The sequence below is a fragment of the Martes martes genome (genome assembly GCF_963455335.1).
Source record: "Martes martes genome assembly, chromosome: 3".
In the NCBI taxonomy this organism is placed as follows: Eukaryota; Metazoa; Chordata; class Mammalia; order Carnivora; family Mustelidae; genus Martes; species Martes martes.
The window spans coordinates 31,392,283-31,411,728 of NC_137890.1; the positions used below are offsets into that span (position 1 = coordinate 31,392,283).

The following is a 19,446-nucleotide window of genomic DNA, read 5'->3' on the forward strand; positions in this document are numbered from 1 at the left end:
AGAACTTACAGTGCATGCAAAGCCCTGAGTTCATTGAACATTTTTTCTTTCACGAAATTTCTCCTGATGGGGCACCTGGGTGTCTCAGTGGGTTAAAGCCTCTGTCTTCGGCTCAGGTCATGATCTCAGGGTCCTGGGATCAAGTCCCGCATCCGGCTCTCTGCTCAGCAGGGAGCCTGCTTGCCTTCCTCTCTCTCTGCCTGTCTCTCTGCCTACTTGTGATCTCTGTCTGTCAAATGAATAAATAAAATCTTAAAAAAAAAAAAAAAAAAGGAAAGAAATTTATCCTGAGCCATCATCACAAGCTTCAGGCACGGTCTGGGTGGTTGGCCGATCTTCTCAAGAAGCCTGTAGCATGAGGTGTAGCATAAGGATAGAGTTCATGGTAACTATAGTCGACACAACATATTGTGTGTTTGACAGCAAAGAGAATAGATCTTAAAAGTTCTCATCCCGGGCGCCTGGGTGGCTCAGTGGGTTAAGCCTCTGCCTTCGGCTCAGGTCATGATCTCAGGATCCTAGGATCGAGTCCCGCATCGGGCTCTCTGCTCAGCAGGGAGCCTGCTTCCTCCTCTCTCTCTCTCTCTCTGCCTCTCTGCCTACTTCTGATCTCTCTCTGTCAAATAAATAAGTAAAATCTTTAAAAAAAAAAAAAAAAAGTTCTCATCCCAAGAAAAAGAAAAGGTGTGTTTAACTACGTGTGGTGGCAGATGTTAACTAGACACTGTGATCACCATTTCACAGTACGTACACATATTGTATTATACACTGTCGGCTAATAAAGTTCTGTGTCAATTATATCTCAAAACTGGGAAAAAATAAAATATTAAAGTTTTATTAACTAAGGAAAAAGTAAAAAAGAAGCTTGTAGCAAAGACAGACAACTAATTATAACAAGAGATGCGCTCTTCTTGTTTAGGGAAACATTCACAGAAGGAGCATCACTGGAAGCAATTCTGACGTGGGAGAAATGACACGAGAACCAAAGCCAGGGTCTCGCTGTATAGCTTATCTTTCCTGGAGCAGGTTATTAATGTTATCTGATCTTCACTTTTCTTTTCAGTCCAATGTAGTTGTTTGAAGTGACCAGCACATGGGTACTCAATATGTTAACTTCCTTTTTTTCTTTGAAAGACAAATTTTTCAGAGGTTTAAGAAAGAAACTCTTATTTATTGAATAGCTATTACATGCTAGTCCCTATTCCTTCTCCACACCTCCCCCTGACCATACTCTGAGCTCCAGGTAAATGAGAGGCCTAGCAGCCAGGCTGTGAAAAGCATGGGTGAGGCCAGGGCTCTGTCCCTGAGCTGACTGTGCTAGCGCAGACATTACCACACAGGACAGAAATTCTAACTCCTCTGTGGCTTTACTTATCTTTCTTATGCTCATTTTTTGCTTGTAGTGCATTCACTATCCCTTTGTGATTTAGATTTTGCCTCATTACAGCGTGTGTGCCCTCTCGATTCAAATTTACAGTAAGGTAGGATTTTTCTAATTTAAATAAGGTAGCATTTATTTTAATTGTATGAATTTTGTCTCTGCAATAATTGTAATCTTTATGTCTTTCTACTCTCTATGATTCACTTGAAATACACACACACACACACACACAAAAGACTTCTGTCTGGTTAAACACAATCAATAAACTGGTAACACATTTCTTTTTGTTGCCTCCCACAGCACAGAAATTTGAGGTATTAACTCAGAAGGACAAAAGGAATCTGAAAAGTAGAAGAAAACTTTGAACAAACTTTTGGAAGAAAGAAAGTAGATGCAGGACAGGTAGCTGACTGAGCAGAACAGAGGAAATTTCAACTTCAGGAGATGTGAAGAGATGCCACAGACAGCAGAATAGTCCAGTTCCCCCAGGAAAGAATCAGGACTGGAGGCAACCAGATAGATCTTCAGGTAGGGAGGGGCGGTGAAGAATGCTGCTTGATATACAGAAACTGGTAGACAATGATCATCAGAAGCTTAAAAGAAAATTACAGCTTAAGAGACCAAAGCCAAAAAAACAAAAACAGAAAAGGAACTTTGGAGAGACCAAGACAATGCAGGAAGTAAGAGGAAAAAAACTGTTAATATGGTATCTTCCAAAAGCAAGCCATTTGATTGCCATCATAACAAAGCAAAGTGCTGTAGAAAAGCGAATACATTCAGCAGAGAATTCACTGTCAACCCAACATTGTCAGCCTGTTCTCCCTTAGTAACAAAAACCCCATATTGGTAGAGGCAGTGATGTATCCAGCTAAAAATATTTTCCACACTCTCTTGCAGATAATGGTGACCAATGAAAAGTCAGCAGAAATATTTAGCTGGGCTTCCAAAAAAGTTCTCCTTCATGCAACTAGCAGAACTTCCTTATGGGTCCTCACCTTGATCTCCTTATGGACTGGATTTGCTAGCCATTAGCAGAGATGCTTGATGCTTTTTAGTCCCAGATCATGCCAAATACTGAGTCACTGGTTACATCATAAGCTTGTGCCCCAAAATGACTCACCCCAAAAAGCAATGTTGCCCCCCCATAGTATTTCAGTTTTGCAAAGGATTTTAACATCACATTGGCCATTACAAGCACAGAGAGGGCTGCTGTTAACTGAATAATGAAACCTGAATTTTAAATGAGTTGGTAATAATCAAGGAGCCAGAAACTCATCTGGAATTTATTAAGCCAAGTAGATTCATTTCCTTACACAAAAAGGATTACTGTAAATTGCAGTGTGGCTGTCAACCACATTCTTTTTACCAGAACTTAGGCCAAATTTCAAAAGTATCAGCTATTTGGCAAGTTAAACCATTTAGGACTTATATTTTCCAAGTCTAAAAATGCTTGCAAACTGGCTTAAAACCAGGCATATAAACTTTATCCTTTGAATAAAACACCTGAGAATGTATTTCCTTTATTCATGGAAACCATAAAAGCTTCTCTTTCTAAAATAGCTCATTAGGTTCATTTTTAATAAGACAACACAAAATGTCCTTCTCAGAAAGATCTCACAGTTGCTTCTTCCAAATTGAATACAGCAGAAAAACTAAATAAGATGAATCAAAGACACACAAAACATGAAAAGTAAAAGGATAAAGAATAATTGAGATAACAGAAACATAAAGGAACTTGAAAAAAAATTATGAGAAGAAGAAACTTAATGCATGGCATCTATACACCCCACTCTCTAATCTGGAACTTCAAATAGAAGCTAAGTGGAGAGGAGCAATGAGTACGAGAACATATGGCAGGGTTTTCAAAAATGCAATACATGTGGGATTCTTCAACTTGAAAAGTCTCAGGCAAGTTGACTAGCCTGAGATTTATATAAATCCACTGACAGAGTCAATAGGAAAGAAGCGTTAAAATGCACCTGGGGATCCCTAGAGAGAAGACAATGACAGAAGTACCATAAAGAAACAGAATTCATTACTCTTAAGGTAATGGATTGGTTGTTCATTCCAACCTCAAGGTCTCATAAGGGATTTTTATCACAGTTTAAGAACAATATAAAAAGGACTCAATAAACACCCATATTCACAAATCAGAGGTTAGAATAAAACTTACATATATTTCTCCTCCTTTTTTTCTAAACCTATCACCACCCTACAGTCCTCATTTTATGGTTATGGGAATGTAGGCTTAGAGAAACTTAGGTTTTGTCCACAGTGACACATTTTCTCCAGCATCTGTCCTGTGCTAGCTACACCTATCCAGTGTTACCCCAAACCTCGCCACTCTCACCACTACACCGTACGGGAACACAAAAAAGAAACAAAGACACATTATTTTGAAAATGTACTTTTTCATGGTAACTATTTTGTACCTCTATTTAACAGTTAGAAGTGTTGAGGTACCTGGGTGGCTCAGTGGGCTAAAGCCTCTGCCTTTGGCTTGGGTCATGATCTCAGGGTCCTGAGATCGAGCCCCGCATCGGGCTCTCTGCTGAGCGGGGAGCCTGCTTCCTCTCTCTATCTCTCTGCCTGCCTCTCCGCCTACTTGTGAACTCTGTCTGTCAAATAAATAAATGAATGAAATCTTTAAAAAAAAGAGAGAAAAGTGTTTTCCTTTCTCATTACTGTTTTCATATTAACATGACTTTATTATTTTTTTAAAGATTTTATTTATTTATTTGACAGAGAGAGATCACAAGTAGGAGGAGAGGCAGGCAGAGAGAGAGAGAGGAGGAAGCAGGCTCTCTGCTGAGCAGAGAGTCTGATGTGGGGCTCGACCCCAGGACCCTGAGATCATGACCGGAACCGAAGGCAGAGGCTTAACCCACTGAGCCACCCAGGCGCCCTTAACATGACTTTAATTTTCTTAGAGTCATTAAATCAAAACTATTAAGATATCTTTTTCTGAATGTTAAAAACAAAATATCTTCATCAAATTATTGTCAGCTAAAAACCCTCAGGCTAGGAGAGGCATTTTCCCAGTTTAGGAGAGAGGAAATTAAATCCAGAAGATTAAAGGAAATTAAATTCAGAAGATTACACTCTTAGATGATGTTTAATATACTAAGAGAACTTTAAACAGCAGACCACAAGGATTCCCGCAGAGCTGCTGTCCTAGAGCACACCTCCCCTAACCACGAAGGGTTTGTATCACTAACACATCCAGTAACAAAAACTGGAGTTAGGAGATGGTTTTGCTAACACAAATAAATTGCCTTTTTGAAAGAATATTGGTTTCTTGGTAGCTCTTTCTACCTCTTCTCTCATGGCCCACTTGCCCCTAAGCTAAGACTATGCTAAGCCTTTAGGATTTTCTGAAGCTTAATTTGGCTCCCACACTACCACTTTGCGGCTATACTTTCAACAAGTGAGAAATTACTGTCCTGTCAGATTCACTGGCCTTGCTCCCACTTTCCTTTCCCATGTTCACTTCTAATCCTCAACACAGTTGGTACTCTTTCCTTTCCATCTTTCATGAAACCAATGCTTCCTTAAGACTTCTAACACATGCCGGGTTTTCTGCCTCGCTTTTTGAACCCGACCTCCCTTTCCTCTTCTGGTCTTCTTAACAGAAGACCTACCCCAAGGCTCAGTCTGGGATCCTCGGTGTGATGTGGTCTTTCCCCTCCACTAACCCATTCTGTCCCTGGAGTTCCAACATCACTTGACATGTCATTTCAAGGAAAAATTCTAATTCTGTATCCACAATTTAGTCTTGTAACTCTCCCTACCTTCTAATAAGTACATTCCACAAGTAGATTACTAGCTTCATTGTCTTATCCATAAGACTACCCAATGGACCCATGCTTGTGCCAGCACTACTCCACCTAACTCAACTGTCCTCCACATTAATTTCCACCACCATCTTTTCGGTCAAACTGAGGAAGGACCTTGTCTATTAGTTTCCAAGTGCTTTTCCGATCCCCAAAGTCCCTGCAGATTTGGTGTCTAACACGGTCACATTAGTTCCCACAGTGTCTTGTGACTGTATCCTCTCTGTCAGGACAAGCCCTGGAAAGAACCACTGTAGCAAGTGCCCTCCCCATCCCCTGCTCTCCATACCCTGACTCTAAACCCATCACATTCCAATAGCAGGAAGTTGTGCACATCTTTGTGTGAACTTACACATTTTATATTAAATCTGCAAACTTTCCTATGCTTTTTAACTTAACTCTGATCTTAAAATTAAAAAGCGAGGGAGAGAAAGAGTCCAACAGAGAGACAGAGCAGACACCTGGAACAGCTATAGCACAAAAGGGTGTGTATGTGGAAAAACCACAGGCACAACCATAACAGAAAGAGAGAAACAGAAAAGGTGAACAAAGTGAGTTTGACTTTTTCCGTTAGAAAAATCGAACTTCAAGTACTGGTTCTACCAATATTGGCTGTATGGGAAAGAAACGTAACTTCTCTGAGCCACTCTTTTCTCATCTGTTAAAAAAAATTATGTTTATAAAAAGAATACTATCAGTTAATTCATAGGACATCATCTTGGAGGATTTTTTCTTTTTTTTGGAGGAGTGATTTTTTTAAAAGTACATTTAGACAAAGTCAGTTTGCATCAAAACAGACAGTGGGGAACCTGGGTGGCTCAGTGGGTTAAAGCCTCTGCTTTCGGCTCAGGTCATGATCCCAGGGTCCTGGGATCGAGTCCCACATCGGGCTCTCTGCTCAGCAGGGAGCCTGCTTCCTCCTCTCTCTCTGCCTGCCTCTCTGCCTACTTGTGATCTCCGTCAAATAAATAAATAAAATCTTTAAAAAAAAAAAAAAAAAAAAAAACAGACAGTGAGTTTCAGCTTCCTCTTTTCCCCTCATTTCTTCAAAAAAGCTCTTTGGAAAGTTTCCACTTCTCAGTTTTATTATTTCAGAATATTATTTCAGAATAATTCCAACAACAAAAAAGAAAGAGTACAGCACTTTGCAACTATGAGGGAGGCCTCTGATGTTTGAGTGGGGCAGAGAAAGAAATGTTCCTGTTCTCAAATTTTTTGAATTATTTTCATTTATTTCCAAACAGGGTAAAGTTGTATCCTGCTTCATTGTCTCCAGTTAGTACCAGGGTCCCTACTCAAGCTGGAGGACACTGAGCAGTGAGCGGCGAGACCTTTTTCATGACTAACACTCCTAAGTTGCCTGATGAAATACGGTCCCCCGTGCAGGATATTCAGCTAAGGCAGCTCATCCTCAAACGTTCTGGGATGTCTATTATCTCATGATACTTGCTTACCTTTAGGCATCTTTACAATTGGTTGAACAAAGTCAATTTCTCATGCTTCAAACTTGTTTTTCTAAAAACTTCCTTTGAACTTGCTCAATACAGAACTGAAGTTGAAGAAAAGCAGACAAGTAAAAAACCTGGTATAACAAAACCAGCTTGTCTTGTCCAGGGAAGCACAGCCAGAGAGGCAGTCAAATCACAGGGTTAACAAGGTATCAGGTATAAAGAACTCAAAGACATTTGTTCATTCATCCATTCATTTGTCCAACAAATATTTATTGAGTGTCTACTAACTACCTGGCACTATTTGAGGCTTAAAAACAAAGTAAGCGCTTACACATAAGACACTTATCTATTATGGTGAGAGTAAGAGCCAAACCAAAACCTGTATCCTATAAAACTGTTACATGCTATGAAATATAAGAGTATGGAGTGACCAGAAATGTTATTTTACAGGGAGGGTGGAGGGAAGAGGGGGTATCATTTGAACTGAGATCTGAATAAGTGAAAGATATTCATGCAGAAGGAACAGCAACACCAGGTCCCTAAAATACAAATCTTTGCACATCCAGGGAACAACAGGAAGCCAGTATGACTGGAGCATGGTAAGAGAGTGCGAGCCGATGAGACAGCAAGGGGGGCATCGCCCACGCATGACTCTAGGGACCACAGCTTAAAAACTCAGATTTTACTCAAAATGTAATGAATAGTCATTGTGGGGCGGGGGGAGCAGAGTTTGAAATACAATCTCTAATTTACTTTTTTTTACATTGAATTATAATTAACAGTGTTGTTTAGCTTCAGGGGTACAATGTAATGTTTCAACAACTCTATGCATTACCCAGGACTCATCACAGTAAGTGTACTCTCGACTCCCTTCCACCTGTTTCACCCATCTGCTACCCACCTCCCCTCTGGCAACCACCTGTGTGTTCTCCGAGGGGTTTTTGTCTATTTTTTTTGTTTTTTATTTTTTTAATTAATTTTTTTTGTTTATTAATTTTGGGGGAGGTTGTTTATTAATTTTTTAATTAAATTCCATATGAGTGAAATAATATAGTATTTGTCTTTATCTGGTTTATTTCACTTAGCATTATACCTTCTAGGCTCATCCATGTTGTTGCAAATGACAAGATCTCGTTCTTTTTATGGCTGTATAATATTCCATTGTCTATATGCCACATCTTCTTTATCCATTCATCTACTGATGGACACTTGGGCTGCCTCCATGGTTTGGGTACTGTAAATAATGCTATAATATATGCAGAGGTGCATACATCTTTTCAAATTAGTGTTTTTCTCTGGGTAAATAGTAGTGGAATTACTGGATCATAGGGTAATTCTATTTTTAATTTTTTGAGTAGCCTCCCTATTGTTTTTCACAGTGTCCAGTAATAGTGCATTCCCAGCAATGTTCCTTTTCCTCCACATCCTCAGCAACACATTATTTCTTGTCTTTTTGATTCTAGCCATTTTGACTTGTATAAGGTGATATCTCATTGTGGTTTTGATTTGCATGTCCCTAATGACTACTGATTTTGAGCATCTTTTCATGAGTCAGTTGGCCATTCATATGTCTTCTTCTGGTTTACACTTTTAAAGGGGAATCTGGCTGTTACATTGGAACCAGGAAGTTTGGTGGAAATGGCAAGAAGTAGTCAGATTCCAGATAAATCTGAAGATATGGCCAACTGAATTTCTTGACAGACTAGATGTGGAGTGTGATAAAAACAAGAGTCAATAATGACTTCTAAGGTGGAGACCCGAGCAAGTGGGTTAAAAGTGGTGCCATTTACAAAGATGGGAAACACTGGAGGGATGAGTAGGTAGGTGATAGGGAGGGGGAGGAATGCAGAGTTTTGTTTCGAACTAAGTGGAATGTGTCTATTTGACCTACAGTTGGAAATTGAGTGTATGTGTGTGTCTATATATGTGTGTACGGGGACACACACACACAGGGTTCAGGGGAAGGGAGGGAGGGAAGGAAGGGAGATTAAAAACCAAAGGACCAAGAATATAAATAAGGAAGTTATCAGCATACAGACGGCAGGACCAAGAATATAAATAAGGAAATTATCAGCATACAGACGGCATATAAACTATGGAGTTGATAATGTCTACTAGGGAGAGATTATAGACAAATGAGGGAAGACAGGGCAAGATGAACCCAGGGATACTCTAATATTTACTGATCAAATAATTGGGAACATTCAGCAAAGGAAAATCAGAAATATCAAGTAAAATTGGAGAAAAGTCCAAAGGATGGTTGAAGGAAGTATTTCAAGAAGGAAGGTATTACTGTGTCTGATGCTTTTGATGGACTGACAATATTTTCTTTGGACAATATGGTAAGTTCCAAATTGATTACATACTACTCAAGAAATAAAGGCAAGACGTTTGCTTATTTTCTTCCTCAGATAGAATGAAAGACTTTAAACTTTAATGAGATAGAATTCCAGAATCCAAGTTTATAATAAGTTTGGCAATGAGTGCCCTTTCTTGAATATTATGAAATGGTGGTGTAACAAAAGAAGATACTTCCTTCCCAGCCCAGACATCTAGATCAAATTTCAACCTAGGCAAGAAGAGGAAATCTTTGATCGTGGTCTTGGCTTCAGCCGTACTTACACATATGAAACACTAACTAGAATGTGTCCTCATTGAAAACACCACATGTATTCCAAAGCACTGCACAATAACAGTCTGTACAAGTTCTGGTATGTCCTGGGCTACTGAAATGTAGGTCAGTAAGAAATTGATACTTCTGTAACTAGTCATACAGAAGAAAATAATTGGATATAATTTATCTCCTCTTCTAGCTCAGAGTACATCTCAGTGTCATCATATAAAGATGCTTCCCTTTTATAACACTTTAAATGGTTTGCTGAGCATCAGTATATTCACTTGGATATAGCAGAACATAGAAATCTAAAGTCTGCAATTGGTTAAGAATGTCTATCAGCAATACTACAGTTTATAGAATGTTTTCAGTTATCAAGTGCTTTCCAGGCACTGACATCACAAGATAGAAGCTGTTCTAGTGTGCAGGACTTGTCATAAGCAGAAAATAGCAAATCTTACAGCTTCAGATGGACTGAGGACTGAGAGCCCATTCCTTCTCTTCTGATTTACAAATCCTTTACCACGATTTACTGACCAGTGTCGCTCTGAGGCAGTAGAGTGTAGTGATTAAGAGGGTAGGCTGTGGAGTCCAATTACCTAGGTTCAAAGCCCCACTACCACTTACTAGTTTCAGAGTTTCCCTGAGCAAATGATTTGACCTCTCACCGCTCTTTTCCCTCAAAGAAAACACCCTTGGGTAAAAACAGTCCTTCATTATAAGGGCAATACCCTTGCCGCATATCTTGCACTTGTAGAACAAAGTACTAGCCCCCTAATTGTCAGTTACTCACCTTCTCTTGCAGAACCTTCATAGCAGGTAACTCACTCTCCGTGTCAACCTATTCTGGCATAGGACAGAACTTTGTTTATAGCAACACCTTAAAAAACTTGATGCGAGCAGAGAAAGACAATTTTCATAGTTTCACTCATATGTGGAACATAAGGAATAGCACGGAGGACCATAGGGGAAGGGAGGGAAAACTGAAGGGGGAGAAATCCAAGAGGGAGATGAACCATGAGAGACTATGGACTCTGGGAAACAAACCGAGGGTTTCAGAGCAGAGGAAGGTGGGGGCAGGGGTAACCGGGTGATGGGTATTGAGGAGTGCACGTGTTGGGATGAGCACTGGGTGTTATATGCAACTAATGATGGTTGAACACTACAGCAAGAGCTAATGATGTACCATACAGTGGCTAACTGAACATAATAATAAAAAAATACATAAAGAAATAATAAAAATAGATTAAAACAAAATACTTGATGCCAAAGTCTCATTGTGCCTGATCAGTTATTACTAGTGTTGCCCTTTGAACCCACATAGAATTTCTCTCTCTCCTATGACAATGCCCACTGTACCAAAGGACAGACATAATGTCTAGTGCTGTGCACCATCGTCTCGATGCACTCAAACACCACACTTATCATCATATACACAGAAATGAGAACCAGTCCTCGAGCACCCTGTCAGGGCAGATTTTGCAGTTTTTGGAAAGGCTGTTTATGGGACGGTTTCTGTGTTGCGAGTCACCTGCAGAATGTGCTAATGCCTACCTACTTAGAGCAAAGTGGCAGACTGAACATGTTAAACCTGGGTTTGCGAAGTTGTGCACAGATGACAGCTCTTGTCCTTATTAAGAGCTTTGAGTACATCAAAAGTGCTTTTCAAAAAAGCACACCCAGTAATTATCTTCAGAAACTGAAGAGTAAGCACAAGTACACATATTTATCATTTCCTCAGGCTCTAATACACTTTTGACAGCTAACAGGCTTACGGAGATGGGCAAGCATTAATTAAAGAAGCCAATCTCTTGACAGGATACAAAACATTCACCACTTCAACAAGCATTTGAGAACTTTCTGCCAGGAACTAGAGGATACAAAACAACAGAAGCACCTCAGTCTGCAGATGCTAAGGGATGAAATGGTTTTCCTACAACATCTACTTTCTCTAAACTAAGAGGGTTGGACAAATATATTAATGGTGTTTTTTCTTTTTTTAAGATTTTATTTATTATCTGAGAGAGAGAGAATGAGCAGGGGGGAGAGGCAGAGGCAGAGAGAGAAGCCCGATGGGGGACTCCACCTCAGGACCCTGAGATCATGACCTGAGCAGAAGGCAGACACCTAACCAACTGAGCCACCCAGGCACCCCTGATGCTTTGTTTTTCTTAACTAACATTCTCGAAACTAGTACTTGTCTTTGGCTCAAATGCTATTATGTTGACAAGCAGTTTAAAAACAAAGGAGGATGTCAGAGGAGAAAGTTAGTCTTAACAGGAGTCCCTTCCTAGCCAAAGCACTGTCGGCATCCAGACGGCAAGTATGCTAAAGCACTGCCTAGAAGGCCACGAACCAAACAAATTGAATGAAGGAACATTCTCCCCGCCACACACTCAGCATGCTTTTCCTAGAGCGAAGAGAAGCTTTAATCACTTCTGTGCTTTATAAATGGGTGAAGAAACATCCTCAAAATGGCCAGTTGTTCTACTCCTCATCTCATAATTCTGTTGAGAGTGTCTATCTCCAAACAACCCGGAAGAAAAACAAGACAACTCAGGAGACACTTCCTTAATGGTCCTACCATGCCCATGACCTTGGGGATGCACTTTACCAGGCCAGGGGCCCTCTGAGCATTTTCGTGACCTCATAGAGAGGAGACAGAACCTCCTTGTTTCAGCTTCATCCTTTCTCCCTGGGAAGAAGCCCACTGAGTCATCTGTTAGATAAATGTTTAACATCACTAGAGATCTGGGAAGAGGGAGAACAACATGCATCGTTCACCTGTTTACTTAGAGAAAAAACACAAATGACAATTTCCAATTCTGGCCAGAACATGGAGAGGCTGCCCTCAACCTCTACGTGAGGGTTGCAAACCAGTACAACGCTTTCAGAGAGTAACTTGATAATAGGTCAAGGACCAAATAAACCATCTGATCCCTTTGACCCAGTGAGTCGACTTCTCTAACTGGTTCAAGGACACTTTTATTGAAGGCACAGGTTTTGTATTTCCCCCCATTTTAAGAAGAGGCCCATTTCTAGCTTTCAGTGCCTGAGTACGTTGGAAAGATCCAGAAGAGCACTGTCCTGGAATCCTCCCAGCTGCCCAGGAAGTATCTTGACCTGTGTGCTTATGCCTCCTGGAGTCAGGCTATTCTAATGGCATTCCCGCCCTGGTTCCTATTTGTGTGAATCAGTTCCTTCTCAAGAGGACTTTGTGAGCACAATCATCTCTTGCCAGGCTTCCTGTCCTGTTTTCCAAATAAAGACATTGTGTTCAAGTAATAGTAAAATGCTACATAAAGTAAAAAGGAATGAACTGACAGTCAAGATACTTCTTGGCTGTTCAAAACTACACTAAGAAATCTAAGATGCTGGAAAGCAAAAGGGTGGTTGCCTACGAGAGGTAGAGTCTCATGTGACCTTCTGGAAGGGATGTTTGCTGAGTGATAAAAATGTTCTACATGTTGATTCAGTTGCTGGTTACATGGGTATAAACATTTGACAGAATTCCTACAATCGTACACTTCAAATCTGTGCATTTCTCTGCCTGTAAACATTACCCGAGTAAAAATAAACTACTCCCAGCAACTCCTAAGAGTTGTGCTGTATACAACTTCAAGCTCTTACAACAAGTTATAAACACAAAGTGGGCAAATGTGTTAGCCCCACTGCAGCCTGATGGTAATGCTGCCTCACCGTGAGCTCAGCGGACTCCCCCAGCAGACTGGGGCTGCCTCCTAAATGCTGTCACTCCGCCCTGTGCAAATTTCCCTGAGGACAATCATTGGACAGAGCTGCTGAGTGTGTTTGCGTGTCTGCTCCTTGTGGGGCATGCCTCTGTCTGGAGGAGGTCCAGCAAAGCTGCTGAGAATGTGGCATTTGGATCAATAAGCCTGGCAAGTGGCTGGAACAGAGTAAGCACACAGTAGGCATTTTCTGAATAACAAAATGACTGAATGCAAGTCCCCATGAGGGCAAGCCCTAATCAGAAGGCAGGAAGAGAATGACAGGGCTCCGGAGAAGGGCTGGAGCAGAAGAGCAAATGCTAGGTAAAGAGGCAAGTACACGTCGACACCCAGAGGAAGGCATATCTTGCAGACAAAAGCACCCCCAAGCAATGAACTCAGCTTTAGACACTGAAGCAAGTGTCCCCTGGGAGAAGAAATAAGCTGTGGTCCTTAAAACCCTATTTTTAAATTTTGTTAAAGCTGTAGCCTTCAGATTATACTCTTATTCAATAAGCATTTACCAGGTACCATGCCAAATCCTTGAAATAAAGATCCTGTCCCTGCCCTCGGTTAGCTCATACTCTAATATAGAAAAATGGATAGAATTATACCACAGAGCAGAAAAAGAGAGCTCCAGACGAGCAAGAGAGGAGAGGAAGCAACGGGTGGAGGGGAGGTGTGTTGGTTCAGAAAAGGCCCCACAGAAAGGTGGATTTTAGTCCAAGCGGGGAGGACTGAAGGGAAGTCATGTGTGTTAGGTAAACAGGGAAGACACTAACTGGCCCCTCCTTCCTTTCTAAACAAGGAATAACCTGAATTCCGTGCACAGTAGCCTGGAGGTGAGAAAACAGCTTCCGGGCGGTGGGAAAACACAAGCAAGGATTAGGAAGCATTAATTGCTTTACAGTCCATAGGTCACTGAACAGGCACAACCAGCATGCAAGCAAGGTTCAAGGAAGAAAACGAAGCCGGGGCCTTGAAGCATCGTTTGTTCCCAAACCTGTGAGTGCTTTTTTCCTTTTTTTTTTTTTCACCCCAATTTCAATGAGATGAAATTGACACCTAGTTCCGTAGAATAGTTTAAAGTATACCACACAATCACACAATGACGTCACATACACTGCAAAATGCTTGCCACAAAAAGTGAACATCCATCTCCTCGTATAGTTACAAAAAGCATTTTTTTTTCCTCGCGATGAGAAATTTCAGGATGTGCTCTCTTAGCAGTTTTCAAATATACCATACGGCAGCATTAACTATAGGCATCATGAATTGGATGAAGTAGTCAAAAGGTACAAACTGTCAATTATAAGACAAAGAAGTACTGGATATGTGATGTACAAAACAGTGCTCTTAATCTCTATGCTATCTGGCAGCTAGGCAAATAGTTACAGAGAACAGATTAAAAAAATAAAAATAGATAGATAGGCAGAGATGAGATTGTAAAAAACCGTCGACACTATGGTATGCTTCACAGTACAACGTCAATAAAGAATGTGGACTTTAAAATCTTTTCATGACTCTCAGAAAAGAAGGAACTAACAAAATCAGGATTTTATTTTGCAAAAATAATTTCAGCTACAACAGCTAGTATAAGAATTGCTTCCTAACATTTAAATTTTTTAAATAAATTTTTACCATCATAGTATTTCCCAGTTTAATATCTGTTCATTGAAATTATACGTTACTACCAAAAATGCTTTTATGTATTCAATGTTTCATCATTCTACATACATTTGAAAAGCAGCAGCACAAGTCCATAAAACCCTCATTTAGTCCACAGATAATGCTTGTGGGCACTGAGGACTCCTATTCCCCAGGCAAACCCTTTCAAACCAGAACACAGGTTGGAAACCCCTAGCAGAAAGGGTGTCGTTTACAGAGAAAGAGGGAAACCACTTAGAAAGATTGAGGGATGGGTGGAGAAACAGATTAATTGGAAGTAACTGAGTAAGGAGTTATATTCGGGTGCCAGTTTTGGCAATGAGCTCAACCTGGCATCCTTAGGTCTTTCCCCAGGATGACAGTGATACGGAAAGAATCAAACTCAGAGATAACAGGAAGCGCAGGTGAGCAAGCGGGTGGGGAATGAAGTTAGCCTGTTCTGCTCCAACCACACTGTATTTACTACTATATTTAAACTTCAATCCAGACAGCAACATTAACCCACAGATTGGAAACTGGTGACCAGCCAGTGCAATGAGTGATAGATCCAGTTTTCCATCTCATTGGTATTTTGTCTGGTCACTACAAAGGTTTTTTAGTGCCCCAAAACAGAGACAGAGGCAACTGTTAGGTGTAGAAAATTAGAAGGTGCTGCAGAAATTCTAAAATTAGAGGGTCCTGCTGGCAATTTCTGCTTCATCACCTGCTCCGTGACCTTGCTGGAATCAGGCTTCCTCTCCAGCTCTCCCTTTAAACTATTACATTATTTGGTTTTAAAACAGTGTTTAATCATAAACCAGCTCTGCTACATTATTAATGTTCCAAACAGGATTTCCAACCAGATAATAATCCAATAGCATTTTATTGAATTACATTAAAGGGTGACATTCCTACATTTGCTTTAAACTGAAATATTAAACTACCGTGAAGTATACATACACTACTAACCATTTATGCAAAATTTAAAATAGTCATAAAATTTTAACTGGTAGAACAACAACCACTAGCCCTTGCCTCGTCCTTTCTCCTTCTCTTCCCGAAATAAAATAAATAAAACTTTAACTTTGGTTGTGGGAATAATACATTAGCTATTTAAAATCAGAGAGAATGGAAATGACATACTAACAAGGACACTGGCCATCATTCAAAATTTTACAAGGTTATTGGCGTTTATTGACCTCGGGATAGTCAGAGCTGCAGCTAAGAATAAAAACAGCAAAGTATAGTATGTTATGTATGTTTATATATATGAATGACCTGTTTATGCCTCAATATATGTAGAGAAAACTACGATAGGGAAAATGGAGCAAGAATATTAGCAAGTAGAAGAAAGACTTATACCGTAATCTTCCCCACTTTCCAAAATATGTTATAAAATACACTTCAGAATCAATATTTTATCTTTAAATTAGGCGTTCTCAGAGTTAAGAGGCAATTGTGGCAACAAGGGAGTCATCCATTCTGCTACTTTTGGCAAGAACAATATTTTAAAATATGTGCTTTAGTTGTAAAGGCAAAGGAGACAAATAAATCTGGACACTACTGGAGAGATAAAAAAAAAACCTAACACTGCTGTCACTTTGAATGTCCAGAGCATGTGGAAAGTGTACATAAATATGTAAATTATTTACATATCCTCAGTGAACTCACTGCCTTGGTCCCAGTGGCAGTAGGGAAAAAATGATTTGAATTTTAAACTCATTAACTATACTATAATGATATGGCAAAGTCTTTAGAAAACTTGTCTATCTGCGAAAGAGGAACAAAACATGTTTAGATGGGATGGATGAGAGTGGGAAGATGAGCACGTGTACATGCATTATGATATCTTTTATTGCAACACACTTCCCTAGAGTTTATTAGATGCAAACTTCTCCCAGAAAGTCCACACAATCACGAGCAAGCTACAACAAACAAGGAATTTTTAGATTTCAAAAATCTGTATACTAAAAAAGAAAAGTGTGAAATCATCCATATTTATAGATTTCCTGAAGCAAATACACAGCATGCAGATAGAAACTCCACAAAGGAGCCATGTGTGACCCAAAAATGTCCTCATATTTCTTTCCTTCTCTCTCTCTCTCTATCCCCAACACTCAAAAGCAAAAGACAAGTTTAATCTCTTTTCTAAAATTATGCAGAACAAATACTACAAATGGAAAATTACCTTTGGACGCCTTGGCTTTTCAAAGTTTATGAATGAGGGAAGTCATTTCTCTTAACTGCATTGCTGGAATTTTTCCACTCTCATTTCAATTGAAAATACAGTGTTTATTCTTCTCTGGCGTCCCCATGCCTTCCCCTCACATCTCTCCCCCCACCCCCCATACCTTTCTAAATCACCTTCAGACTAGTTCAAAGTTCAGTCCAGAAAGGTCACCAATAGCGAACATCTTGACTCCCCCCACCACTGTCGAGTGGGTAACGCTACTCACATTTCACATTCCTTTATTCACTGTCAGAAATGTAACACTGAACGTTTATTCTCCTTTCCCCCACATATATACATTTAAGGACAAATGAATTATGTTTAAACACTGGGTGCTTTGGGATTCTTAAATATATTGTTTTTCCGATGGAATAATCTTTAAACCTAATTTGCATTTTTAAGTGCGCTGAACAAGCCAGCACGCGGCATCGATAACCCCTAAGTAACTGCCAGGCTGGTGGAGGCAACAATTTTCTAACAAGCCGTCGTCGTTCCTGATTCACATCTGCTCTGAAGAACTCCCCTAGCATCATTTAAAAAGTCATCTTTTCCATCCAGTAGAATAACGGATAGAAGTCCTGGTGTTAACTTTTTAGAGATAAATGTAACCTTACAGCGTAGAGGAAGAAACGGCCAAGAGACCATCTTCCATTTCGGTGGAAATGGAAGATCGCCTCTCTAAGGCACAGCTGGGAAAGTAACAACCCTTCAGTGAGTGATCCCAGGAGATCTTAGTCTCCTCAGTGCCGACTCTGAATAAGTAAAAACCCTGACTCGCATCCCTCCCCTAACCACCCCCGCCCCCCGCTCCGAAGGCTGCGCGGGAGAAAACATCTCTCCAGGTGCTCCTCAAGTGCCTAACCTCCACCTGCCCTCCCACTCACCGCACGCCTAATCCACTGCCCGTGCAGGTAAGAGTCGGGCGTTCCCACTGGAACCACCCCCCGAGCACCAGCTCGAGAGGCACTGGGCGGCCTCGGACCCGGTGCTGACGTGGTCTGGCGCAGGAGGACGTGTGGTCCCCAAACCCAAGTGGGCGAGCGCCGGCCTCTGCCCTGGCAGAGGAGCTCTGGGGAAGCCAGCGAGCCCGTCGTAGGGAGGGCAGCACTCGGCTTAGCTGGACATTAAAAGATAGGAGAAGCAGGACTTGCAAAGTCCCCCAAACTGCAAAGCAACCGGCTGCCACGCGCCGGCGCGGGTCCCGGGAGGAGGCGAAGCGCCCAGCGGCGGGAGCGGCCTCGAGGCCGCAAACTCGTGCGGAAAAAAAGTAAAGGCACTCACCTCCACCCATCTCTGGGCCTCGGCGAAAGCTACGGCGCAGTCGGCCCCGGCCTCCTCCATCCTTTCCAGGACTAGGGTAAGAGGGAGAGAGAGAAAGACACGATGAGTGCGCGGAGGGGCGGCGGGGGAGGGGGGGGCGGTGCGCATCTGGCCCTGCCGCCCGGGCTCTCTTTCCTTTTGTTGCGCTCTGCAGTTTGGAAAGTTTCGAACCCACAAGTACCTGAAGACGTGGCTTCCTCTCAACTCCCGAAAACGACCCCGGGGCCCCGGGCGGCCGGGCAGGGCGCGGGAGGTGGACCGGAGACGAGAGGCGGTACGTCGCACCCGCCCCGCCACTGTGAGGACTTCAAAAGTCGCAGCGCAGCGGCCGCCGCCCTCCCTGGAATGGCCCCGCCCCAGCCCACCCCGCCGCCGCCCACCCCGGGCCGCAGAGTCGCCGCTTCCGTCCGCCCCCCTGCGGCTCCCGGGGTCTCCCGGCCGCAGTCGCCTTTGTGGGCAGACTGTCTGGGCCAGGAGATGCCACCGACCGCCAGGAGACCGCGACCAAGGCCACGCTCCCGCGCTGCCCGCCCAGACCGCGGCTCCGCCCGGAGGGACTGCGCCCCCGCGCCCGCATCCTTCCCGTCTCTGCCCTCCTGGCCGCCTTCCCTCTCCCGGGGATCCGGGCAAGAGGCGCCCCCTCGGCTTGCGGCCGCCGGACCCGCCTGACATACCAGGAATAGCTGCACACAATTGCACCTTTCCGGGCCAAGAAACTTCCCCCTTGGAGGAGCGCGGCCCGCCGTGACGCGCAGCCGCCCGGCCCGCCGCCCTCACCTGCTGCCTGAGCCCGGCGCGCGCGGCTCCGCGGAGCCCGCTGTCCCGCTGCGCGCGGCCCCGCCGCCAGGTGCGTGGCCTTCCCGGCCCCAAGCTCTCCGCCCCCCGCAGCCTCCCGAGCCCTCCTGGCGGCAGGTGAGGGAAGTGGCCTGAGCGTGTGCCGCCCATTTCCCCCCACTCTAGGCCGGCCCCTCTCCACCCCGCCTCCAGGTGGGTGAGCTGGAACGTACCTGCCACTCCAGCCCGGTCTCTCGGCGAAGAGTGGGAACGGGGGGAGCCTGGCATTTCTCTAGCCCTCACCCTGAGCTTCGGACAGTAAGGTGACAGGTTATTCAGTGTCCGCAGCGGTCCTGGGTAGGTGCGCAGGGGGCTGGAGGGTCGGGGCTCCTGGTTTGGCTTATGTGAGTTCTTTTCACTCAAAAATTAAATCTTTGGAAAGGAACGTGTTCGTTGGTCCGGTCTCCT

General features: G+C 42.8%; 1 protein-coding gene across 1 annotated transcript in view; it reads right to left on the minus strand.

Annotated features, from left to right (window-relative positions):
- Positions 1–19,108, minus strand: part of LMO7 (LIM domain 7) — a 200,835-nt gene extending 181,727 nt beyond the window's left edge. Inside the window, exons 1-2 of the mRNA XM_080799836.1 lie at positions 18,982–19,108; positions 18,166–18,236 (exon numbers count right to left, since the gene is read on the minus strand). Of these exons, the coding sequence (XP_080655962.1) occupies positions 18,166–18,225 (60 nt within the window). The 5' untranslated portion in view covers positions 18,226–18,236; positions 18,982–19,108. The remainder of the gene's footprint in view (positions 1–18,165; positions 18,237–18,981) is intronic.
- Positions 19,109–19,446: the final 338 nt, after the last annotated feature.